An 11738-nucleotide genomic window follows, 5' to 3' on the forward strand; every position below is an offset into this window, starting at 1 on the left:
GCATGCACCCAAGTGGCAGAAGACACTGTTTTTTGTCTAATGGCCTGGTCCAGAGCCCTCTACAGGAGGACCGTGAAAACCTGGATACTGGAAGTAGACTTGCCGCTTGTTTCAAATGTAGATTGAAACAGTTCCACCTGAGGGGGGCACTGTGGCGCAGCGCGCTAAGCACCCCACATTTGGGCTAATATTGCCCAAGGGGACTCCGGTTCGAATCCGGCCGGGGTCATTTCCCGGTCCTGCCCTATCTCTCTCTTCCGATCGTTTCCTGTCTGCTCTCACACTGTCCTGTAATAATAAAGACCAAAAAAAAGGCTAAAAAAACCAAAAAAAAACAAACAAAAAAAACAGTTCCGCCTGGAAGCGGCTTTCTCTTCGTAGACTAACAATAAACCACTACATAAGCTGAAACAAACCTCATTTCTGGGTAATTACCAACAAATATATCCACTAGCGATTGGCTTATTTATAATTAATTCATTAAAATTCACTGACATTACGTAAATCTAAGAAAGAAGACCTATTTTGGGATGCAGGCTATGCACCCTGCTGTGGAAGCCACTTCCTGGCACTGACAGAGCAGTGTGAGCAACCCTGGGCTGCCATTTGTGTAGAAAAAATGGAAGATAAGAGTCAATGGGAGTAGCGGAGCTCTCTCCATATAGAGGGCTCTGGCCTGGTATAGAGTAGCTTTGCCTAGGCGGACCTGCCCCAGACTTTTTATATTTGCATATCAAAGTTGGTTTTGAGTTGAAGTTGACTGACAGGCAGATAGACAGGCAGAGAAACAAACAGAAAGAAAGAAAGAAAGAAAGAAAGAAAGAAAGAAAGAAAGAAAGAAAGAAAGAAAGAAAGAAAGAAAGAAAGAAAGAAAGAAAGAAAGAAAGAAAGAAAGAAAGAAAGAAAGAAAGAAAGAAAGAAAGAAAGAAAGAAAGAAAGAAAGACTTGGCACACTAGACATCACGGCTCAGTGAACCTGCCCCTTACCGTGGCGACTTAGACACAGCTCAGTTGTTTTAATGTCCCATAAACCACAAAAATGCAACCATGCCCCTCATAACAGCAGCTGTGGATCACATGACTAACAGCCCCTCAACACAAACAACAGGCACATCAGCTCATCAGCCAAGTCACCTGGCAACTATGGATCACATGATTGGAGCGGCGCCTGAAAGTGAAAGTGAAAGCCCATTGGGAAACTCCAACTCCCATTGTCATTGTGACACAGCACTCCACAGCACACAAGTGAACACTGCACACTACGAAATTGCATTTATGCCTCACCCGTGCAAGGGGGCAGCCCTCAGTGGCGCCCCATTGGGAGCAGTGCGGTGGGACGGTACCATGCTCAGGGTACCTCAGTCATGGAGGAGGATGGGGGAGAGCACTGATTGATTACTCCCCCCACCAACCTGGCAGGTCGGGAGTCGAACCGGCAACCTCTGGGATGCAAGACTGCCCATATCATAACAACATCGCCTCATAACAACACCAGCCAGTTAAACACAAAAAAGTAAGTTGCCCTCCTGCATTAAGTTTGTACATTAACTCAACGTGAGAAAGCCTCGTGCTCAGCTAAGCCCCGAGTTGAGTTAGCTTACAAACTTAAGTCAACAGATCAACTTGCCTTTTTATGTTTAACTGGCTTACAATGTTTTTAGAGTGTATGAATCACATGACTAGGTTGGCTCCTCATAACCAACAACAGGTACATCAGCTCATCAGCAAAGTCACCTATGCTTAAGGGAAAATGCGACATGGCTATTCCAGAACCTGAACCCGGGACTGCTGACATGACTGTTTGAGAGCTATGCTCCTGCCAAGCAAGCTAATGAAGTAGCCTATCTTATCAGAGACGCATCCTTCCTCGCCTCCAGCTGTGCAGCACTAGCGGCAGCAGCTTTCTGCATCACCTGATTAAGACTTTATCAGATTGGGGAGAATGCAAGTCATACTTCACACAGAGGGAGCAACACAACACATCACATCACACAAACAAGTAAGCGCGCGCACACACACACCAATAAATCCAGTGAAACACTAAAACAGATGGCAGACAAGATAAAAGTGAATTGAAAAACTCGCAAAGCTAAGACAAATGAGAAAAATGGACCATCAACTTGAATAAATCCATTACACACACACACACACACTGCCATCCCCCACCCACATGTCTCTACCTCTACTGAGTGTGTGTGTGTGTGTGTGTGTGTGTGTGTGTGTGTGTGTGTGTGTGTGTGTGTGTGTGTGTGTGTGTGTGTGTGTGTGTGTGTGTGTGTGTGTGTGTGTGTGCGTGTGTGCGTGTGTGCGTGTGTGTGCGTGTGCGTGTGCGTGTGCGTGTGTGTGTGCAGACGTGGGTGAACCATTGTGCTTGTGCTTGTGTGTGCGTGAGTGCTTGAATGTGAGTGAACTTGAGTATGTGCATGCTGGGAAGCCGGCTGGGAGTACAAGTTTGCACAAAACAGAAGGACAAAAACACACGCAACAACAGCACTAAAAACAACAAAGACACACAGCGTCAATGATCGCAAAGACACATAGCATTGACGATTGCTAAAGATACACAGCATAAAAGTAACATAAAGGTGGTGTCGTGTGAAGTAGCCAAATCCTGACAATGCCACCTGTGTGTCTCCCGTCCTCAGAACTCCACTGCCATCTAGTGTTGTTGTGCAGCACTGCAGCTCCAATATAAGGGACACCTGAGCATATCACAAGTGAAATATGGTGGAGACCGCCTACCAGAGCCATGGAATTCAGAGTTGTGACAACCGGGGTATTAGAAGTCGGCAGGTGACATAGTTTATTAGAATTTTAAATACGTAGATTTAAAATATTCTAGGCAGCGGCTTTCTTCTTGCTATATTTCGCTGGGCCAATAACCAAAATGCTAGAGGGGTACTTTATTGAAGATTGCAGCATGCAAGACAAGTCACATCAGTAGAGCCTTACTGTGTGGGTTAACTTGTTTTCATCATCACAAAGACTTAAGCTTGAAGCACCATGCATCTGCTGTGTTATGTATTAATTAGCCATGTGTGAGCAGTGTAAATGCTTAATAATAATAATAAAGCTTTGATATGTGAACCATTCAAATGTAAGGCAATTCATTATTAGAAATAAATATTTAAAGCTGTTGAGTTGGACTTAGTGTTTCATGCTCATGGATTTACACTTATGCGTACACACATGCACGCCCGCACGCGCGCACACACACACGCACGCACGCACGCACTCATACACACACACACACACACACACACACACACACACACACACACACACACACACACACACACACACACAATCTTAATATAATCAGTGAGTGTTACAATTGCCAGCAAGCATTTTAAACAACATCAACTTCAAACTACGATTGCTAGATATCTGCTAGAGCTAGCATGCATGCACCATCATCATGCACATGCCACCACATGCATAACGGTGAAGAGTTTTAGAACACTCAGGTAGATCAGATGAACCAATCGGACATCCCGAAATCCACACTGATAGATTCTGATTCCATCTGATTGGTTGGTTATTGATTACGAGTCCATCTATCTATCTATTGGCTACTGATTACAAGTGAATCATGGAGGACGGCTGAAGGTAGTTAGAGTGTGAGCGAAAGAGCGACTGGAGTGAATGAGCGTGCACTGCATGAATACGGCCGTCACAATACCATGCATGCGCAGGGTGAGGAAGCGCAAGTGAATATGAGGGTCCTCAATAGACCTAGTCGGCATCTCTGGGCCCGCACATGAAATTGATCGTTTTCCCCCACGGTTGCTCCACTCGCTGTATGTAGTGGCTAATTAATATGCCTAATGACTGGCAGTGATTGGCACCGCACGACCACGGGTGGAGCATTTGGCCAGAGGAGCCGACTAGGTCAATGGTAAGAAGGGGTGGTGTTGGGGAGTGGAGGGGGGTGGATGATGGGGTCGGGGTGGGAATGACCTTGACGCTGATTGTGAAGGTTAAAGAACAGCGACAGTACGTACCCAAAAACAGCTTCTTGGGGAGCAAGATCTCCTCGTCCTTAATGTCTGACGCTACAGACAACAGAACAAAAAACGGGAAGGACGAAAGGAAAATAAACCAGGAATAAAAAATAAGAATAAACCAGGAACAGGGGATAGAGAGGGAGGAGAGGAAGAGAGAGAGGTTGGTCTTTGACCCCATGTACATTATTTGCCACAAAGCAAAAAAAAACCCACGTTTTTCATGTACACATGTTGGGAGACTGAGACAGAGAAAGAAGGTGTGTGTGCACTGTGCATTTTCATAGTGTTATTTCCAAAGACCTTTACCAAAGTCTGAAGTATGCAAATCCCACCTCGCTGAGGCTAGATGCAGGACAAAGGCCTATCTGACAATTTAAAGAGTAGAAGTCCGCACACTACAGCTTCATTTTTAAGGTTTATACAGGACATACAACATTTGTCATGTGAAGACCCTGCTGGGTCATAATGTTTTATGTCCCGAATAAACCTAAAAAGCGGAGCGGCAGACTTCTACTCTTTCTATTACTTACGAAGACTGCCATCTGGGTTTCTGATTCGATTACAATTCTTACAGCACATTCCAGGACATCTGTTATTACCTAATCGATCGCATCAATGACATTTTTTACACATGTTTTTAGCTTCGTCACGTTAAGCAACATTATAGAACAAAAATATAAATAAAAACAATGATAATTTATAGGAAAAATATGTTAGAAGCTACTGATAATTTTAAAACCTTTCAATATAAAAATGATGATGATTTGAAGCATAATCACATCATATCATGTGGTTGTTTTCTGGACTGAAGGGTAACATTTTCAATGAGCATATCACGATGCTGCTTTCCTGAACCACGATACAGTATTATGGCGGGAGCATCATTATATGCGGCTACCTTGCTGCCTCAGGCCCTTTTCAGTTTGCTATTATTAGTGGAGCAATGAACTCAGAAGTTTATCGAGATATTTTACAGAAAAAAGTGAGGTAGTCTGTCACACAGTTGAAGCACACAAGAGGATGGGTGCTGAAATGTGACAACAACCCATACTTTAGAAGCAAATCGACTTTAGAATGGCTTCATAATAATGAAATACACATTCTGGAATAGCCCAGTCAAAGCCCTGACAGAAAACAATTGAGATTATATGGCATCAAGTCAAGAAAGCTATGCACTCCAGACATCCCACAAACCTTGCTGACGAGAGGCAGTTTTCTAAAGAAGAGGGAGACCAGATACATCCAGATTGTTTTGTTAATCTGATCTGCAACTACAGGAAACATCTGGTTGAGGTTATTGCGACTAACTTAAGGTTAAAACCTACTTAATGCAAGGGTGTACTTACTTATGCCTTGCTGTCCTGTGAATGTTTACATCTTATGGCCAATGAAAATATGAAAACTTGTAAATGTTTGGGTTGAATTAGTTAAAGCAGACTCTGGTTGTTCCTTCTCGTGATTTCCGGGAAGATCAGACCATGTTTTATGACCACTTTTGACAGAAAGGTAAGACATTTCAAAGGGTGTACAAACTTTTTCCTGGGACTGTAACTGTTGGCCTATTTGGATAAAAACATTAATTAAACATAGTGTAGTGAAATGTCTGTGTAAATGCTGTGGTTTAGGGAGCTCTGACAATAGCTCATTCTCAAGTCATATGAGGGAGGGAGAGAAAGATTTTTTTTTTTAAAAGGTTCCTTCCAAGGTCATTTTACGATTGCGTGCCATGAATTTCATCCATAAACCCTCAGCATTTTACCATCCACTCCCCTGTAAAAAGTTAAATTACATGACATGCCCATACGGCCACTGACCCCTCTCTCCAGAAGAAGATTACAGGGATCAAAGCCCAGTCGTGTTTTAAAGAAGAAAAAAAACCTTGAACGACTGACCATATTTGTACTGGATACTAACTGTCTTTTACTGGTATAATGTTGCACAACAGTGTTATCCTTCTACTACCCTAACCTGTAGGTGAATAATGTATGCCATCAATTTGTGGACTTAGCTATTCTTAACCTGGCAAACATTGACATGCCATTGAAGCAGGGATCAGACGTTCAAAGAGACTGAGTAGTTTAGGTGCACCACTCCCAGTCTCTGCAGGTATGTGGTCCTAAGGGTGTTGTTAAGGTGGTATGACTAGTTAATTCATATAAACTGTAAAAACAAATTGTAAGTAATACATTTTTCTTAATGTCCAGAACACCAGTGAATGCACAGGGGCCAATCTGGGGAATGCAGACTCTTCTAGTAAATAGCCAACATGCACTAAGGTAGTTTGCTTTGGGTGGTTTGCTAGGGTGGTGGTTTGGTTTGCAGCTATGGCTGCCTATGTATCAAGCAGTTAGCTGGCCTACATTGTCAGGTTAGAGAGACTATGGGAACGTTTTGGAGGAATACACTTTACAACTTTCATATTCTCCCTTTCTCTTCCTCCTCCTCTCCACACCCAGGGGGAGAGAGGGGGGGGGGTGGAGGAGGTCCTGTTTGTGTGTTTCGGATCTCCTGATGTCAAATGGTGTCAGCACAAAGTAACACACCACACACACACACACACACACACACACACACACACACACACACACACACACACACACACACACACACACACACACACACACACACACACACACACACACACACACACCACACACACACACACACACACACACACACACCAGGTTGTGTTTACTCACACTTCTTCGATGAGTTCACACAAGCAGCATTCTCTAATCTTTCTATGGTGGGGCAGTAAAGTAATAAAGGCCACTGTGTGAGTGTGAGTGTGTGTGTGTGTGTGTGAGAGAGAGAGAGAGATAGAGATAGAGATAGAGATAGAGATAGAGAGACAGAGACAGAGACAGAGACAGAGACAGAGACAGAGACAGAGACAGAGACAGACAGACAGACAGACAGACAGACAGACAGACAGACATCGGGCGAGAGATATCGGGCGAGAGAAAAGAAGAATCCTACTATCTCTGTCGGGGGTAACTGACCTGTGAAAGAGTGTGTGTGTGTGTGTGTGTATATGTGTGTGTGTGTGTGTGTGTGTGTGTGTGTGTGTGTGTGTGTGTGTGTGTGTGTGTACTGCACCAATCCTACTTCGTGAGGCCACTGCTATTGGAGCACACCCACCCACTCAAGTGTAAAACATTCCCTCACTTACAGGTTAGGTTTAGGGATTGTTTTGCTTTGGGCACAGTTTAGCATTCTTAAGCTATTGTTAGGGTAAATATGAATGGAATGCCCCACAAAAATAGGAAGAGCCCCACAAAGATATAAAGGTCGGGCTGTGTGTTTGTGCGCTGTGTGTGTGTGATGTCATGGGTAATTGATACAAAGGGTGTGTGCGTGTGTGCGTATGCAATGCTGTGGGTAACTGACGTGTGAAAGGGCGTGTGTGCACGTGACATGTCAGAGCTAACTAACCTGTGAAAGAGCGGCGTTTGGTGTTGAGCTCTGCCGCCACTCGTACGTCTGTGCAGAGGTTCAACATGACCAGCATGGTGGCGATCATGATTATACTTTGCCACAACAGGGGCGTCTCGAAGTACCTCCCGAACCTGTAAACAACAAACAACCTTAAGATCTGAGAGTGTAACCTCACACCGGTGTGACGGAAATGTTCGGGCAGTGAAAGTTCTATAGAAATCTGGGCGCCATTCAATAAAATTTGGAATTTTAGAATCTTGCATTGTTATAGAATGCATTCTTTTTATAGAATGTTCAAAAACCCACACTCTAAGGCGGTGTTCATACATACCCGGGTATTTTGATATACGCAGACCTTCCCCTTCGGTTGTGCCTTTCGTTTACAAACAAACGAAGGTTTTCCTTCTATAAACGAAGCTCCAAAAAAACTCCGGCAAAAGTGGAGATTTTTAAAAATCTCCGGTTAGCGTTTGTATATAAACAGAGATAAACGGAGACTTGAATGGCACTCTACTTATGGCGCACAGGCTTAACGTATTTATGACAGCTCTCAACGGCACATTTGCCTTTGATGTGAACGAAAATATTTCGCTAAGCGTAGAGAAGAAAAATGTTCGTTTATCAAAATACCCATGTATGTATAAACAGCACCTTAAAGGTTATCAACAGGGGCGTCTCAAAGTCCCTAAACCTGTAAACAACAAACAACTTATGACATTAACAACAGGGGCCGTCTTGAAGTACCTCCCGAACCTGTAAACAACAAACACCATTACATAAACCATCACAACAACAGGGGCATCTCAAAGTACGTACCTCCCGAACCTGTAAACAACAAACAACCTTATGACATTAACCAGTACCTCCCACACCTGTAAACAACAAACAACCTTATGACATCAACAACAGAGGCGTCTCAAAGTACCTCCCGAACCTGTAAACAACAACAAACTTGACATAAACCATCACAACAACAGGGGCGTCTCAAAGTACATACCTCCCGAACCTGTAAACAACAAACAAACTTATGACATTAACAACAGGGGCCATCTTGAAGTATCTCCTCCCGAACCTGTTAAACAACCTTATGACATTAACAACAGGGGCGTCTCGAAGTACCTCCCTAACCTGTAAACAACAAACACCTTATGACATTAACAACTCCCGAACCTCTAAACAACAAACACCTTATGACACTAACAACAGAGGCGTCTCAAAGTACCTCCCGAACCTGTAAACAACAAACAACCTTATGACATTAACAACAGGGGCCGTCTTGAAGTACCTCCTCCTGAACCTGTAAACAACAAACACCTTATGACACTAACAACAGGGGCGTCTCAACGTACCTCCCGAACACAACAAACAACCTGATGACATTAACCACACAACAGTAGGGGTGTCTTGAAGTACCTGCCGAACCTGGAAAAAAAACTGACAACAGGGTAGGGTGGCCAGACGTCCGTCTTTTCAGTGTATTGATGCATTAAAATGCATGAAATTGCATCTAAGAATCGCAAATTTTCTTGGGGGGGGTAGCCCAGCCCCAAGCCCCAAATACTAATATACAGCTCCAGGCCTTTTTATTAGAATACCATGAAAAAGTTGATTTATTTCCATAATTCCATCAATAATGTTAAACTGTCATGGATTGTAGATTCATGGCCCAGTTTTTTAACTATTCCAATCATTATTTTTTTTCTTTTTATATACGTTGGCCTTCCAGCTCAAAAAACCCATGAATTGGGGAATTCGCATTATTAGAATATTGTTATAAAATCACATTTTTCTTCATCAAAATTCGGGTCACATTAAATCAGTTGAAATTTGGTACTTTCTAAATAACATGCAATGGTCAATACTTGGTTAGGACATTCTCCGTCTTAAATCACCAGAAATGAAACCCCATTGAAAATGAATGGGGTTTTATTTCTGTTGAGTTAGAATTAAACTGGTGAGTTAGCGCCAAAACGTGGCATGGAAATCTACAGGGTATATTGAAGAGTGAAGTGTGGGGTACCAGGTCAACAAACAAGAACAGCTGACAGCAAAGCATCAAGGATATCTGGGCTTCCATAACTCCCATGCACTGTTTTTGCCATTGACTTCAATGTTAAACGCATCATGGCCATTATGAAGACAGAGAATGTCCTAACCAAGTATTGACCATTGCATGTTATGAAGAAAGTACCAAATTTCAACTGATTTAATGTGACCCGAATTTTGATGAAGAAAAATGTGATTTTATAACAATATTCTAATAATGCGAATTCCCCAATTCATGGGTTTTTTGAGCTGGAAGGCCAACGTATATAAAAAGAAAAAAAAATAATGATTGGAATAGTTAAAAAACTGGGCCATGAATCTACAATCCATGACAGTTTAACATTATTGATGGAATTATGGAAATAAATCAACTTTTTCATGGTATTCTAATAAAAAGGCCTGGAGCTGTATGTCCTTCTTTTTCCTATCACGGAGATGTCACCCTACAATAGGGGCATCTGCCGAAACAAACAAAATAAACACCTTATGGCATTTACCATTACAACAGGGGAGACTCAATGTACCTCCCGCACCTGCCAACAATAACACAGAGATGTTGTGTAGTAGCCTACATTTAAAAACATGTTTATGTGGGATTTTTAATTCACCACCACCTACAGACACGTTAGTTGCACCACTGAACACATTTACAATGCGTTGTGCTTCCATGAACAAATATTCTCAGGCTAAAACACTTTGCGTTGACTGTTTTAATCATTGGATCAAGGTTTTGTTAAGAAGCAGGTTTGCTTTTTTTCATATGCAGAATGTAAAGTGGTGGCACCAATACAGTCATTTGGGTGCCAGTGAGTGACAAACACAAAACTTCAATCTAAATGACCTTACATGATAAACACGACTTATTTCTCATTACAAAAGGGTGTAGGCCTACCTGAAGAGTATTCTTAAGATATTGGCCACGAGCAGTACCAGGCAGACGTAAGTGGAGAACCCCTCCGCGTTCTGAGTCCTCCGGATCTCCCTGTACTGCGGGACATAGGGCACGACACCGCCGAAGATGATGGCAGTGGCGGCGGTCCATACCACGAGCTGGTTGACAATGTACATAATCTGCTGAAAGACTTCATCTTCCATTTTAGACACAAGGTCTCGGTGACTCGATACGAACCTTCTTCACTTCAGAAATAATTTCCTCTTCTGTGGAGGAAATTAAAATTTCTTGTACTGACACCAAGTCTTAAACTGAGACTGTACACCCAAACGATGACAGTACAACCAAATGGCTTCACTACGCTTGCAGATAGTCAAATTAACTTTGAAACTGGTCACAAAAGACTAGTCTTTGCTTGAAACCATCTACACGGAAATGACAGCCACGTTGCCAAAGAGAAATCACAACACGGCAGTTACAAGTTGCTCTTCACTTCCAGCAAACCATTGTGTAAATATTGCAATCAATGATTTATGATTGTGCATAGCATACGCAGTCCATTTACACAGGATAACGAGATGTTTGCATCTGCAACGGAATTGAAATGCCTTTAGCCTTTATACCGCTTAGCTAGCTTGGCCAACCATTCTATCGCCTTCCTGTCAAACACATCAAAGTATTACTGGACTTGACTTTGTAAATAAACAAAGAGGTAGCATTGCAGCTAATGGATATATCGATACACAACAACGCTAGCATATGATTACTTGTATAGTTCAAAAGCTCGAGCTGACTGACAGCATCATTCGACATTCAAAGCAAGTTATCATTTGTTTGCAGACGTTTGTGTTGTCACTTGTCCGTTTAGCCGTGAAACATCCCAGCGGCGTTTTGCACATTACAATGATCAAAAGCTGCAGACTCGTTACAAAACCATTGTCTTCTTGAAAGGAATATAAAACCACAGCACATCAAGGCAATACAGATAAAGGATTCGGATGAAGTGACTGACGACGCTGAGTGAGACTTCCCATTGCAACAGCTGGGGCAGCACTTCCTCGTTGACAGCACCTACGTCACAAACCTGGAAAGCTTCAGGGTCCTAAAAGCAGTAGGGTTTGTTTTATTTATTGATTTATTGATTCATGTTTTGTGTCTCATTCATTCATTCATTCATTCATTCATTCATTCATTCATTTAGCTAGTTAGTTTGTTGGTTAGTTAGTTAGTTAGGCCTATTTAGTGCACTAGGCTAAGCCTACTCCTCACCGTTACCGGCCTATTCAGGTACCGGTAGGCTAGTTGGGTTCAAAACTGGTGCTGTATAATTGTATTGATCCTGGAGGAAATTAAGG

General features: G+C 42.6%; 1 protein-coding gene across 2 annotated transcripts in view; it reads right to left on the bottom strand.

The window, feature by feature from the left end:
- Window positions 1-11409, bottom strand: part of LOC134436493 (solute carrier family 66 member 2) — a 46143-nt gene extending 34734 nt beyond the window's left edge. Inside the window, exons 1-3 of one of the 2 annotated variants that reach the window (XM_063185747.1) lie at window positions 10384-11409; window positions 7443-7576; window positions 4005-4055 (exon numbers count right to left, since the gene is read on the bottom strand). In XM_063185747.1, coding sequence (XP_063041817.1) covers window positions 4005-4055; window positions 7443-7576; window positions 10384-10586 — 388 coding nt within the window. In that variant the 5' untranslated portion in view covers window positions 10587-11409. The remainder of the gene's footprint in view (window positions 1-4004; window positions 4056-7442; window positions 7577-10383) is intronic. The other variant, XM_063185748.1, reaches the window with a different exon arrangement.
- Window positions 11410-11738: the final 329 nt, after the last annotated feature.

This window comes from Engraulis encrasicolus, chromosome 20, assembly GCF_034702125.1.
Source record: "Engraulis encrasicolus isolate BLACKSEA-1 chromosome 20, IST_EnEncr_1.0, whole genome shotgun sequence".
NCBI lineage: Eukaryota > Metazoa > Chordata > Actinopteri > Clupeiformes > Engraulidae > Engraulis > Engraulis encrasicolus.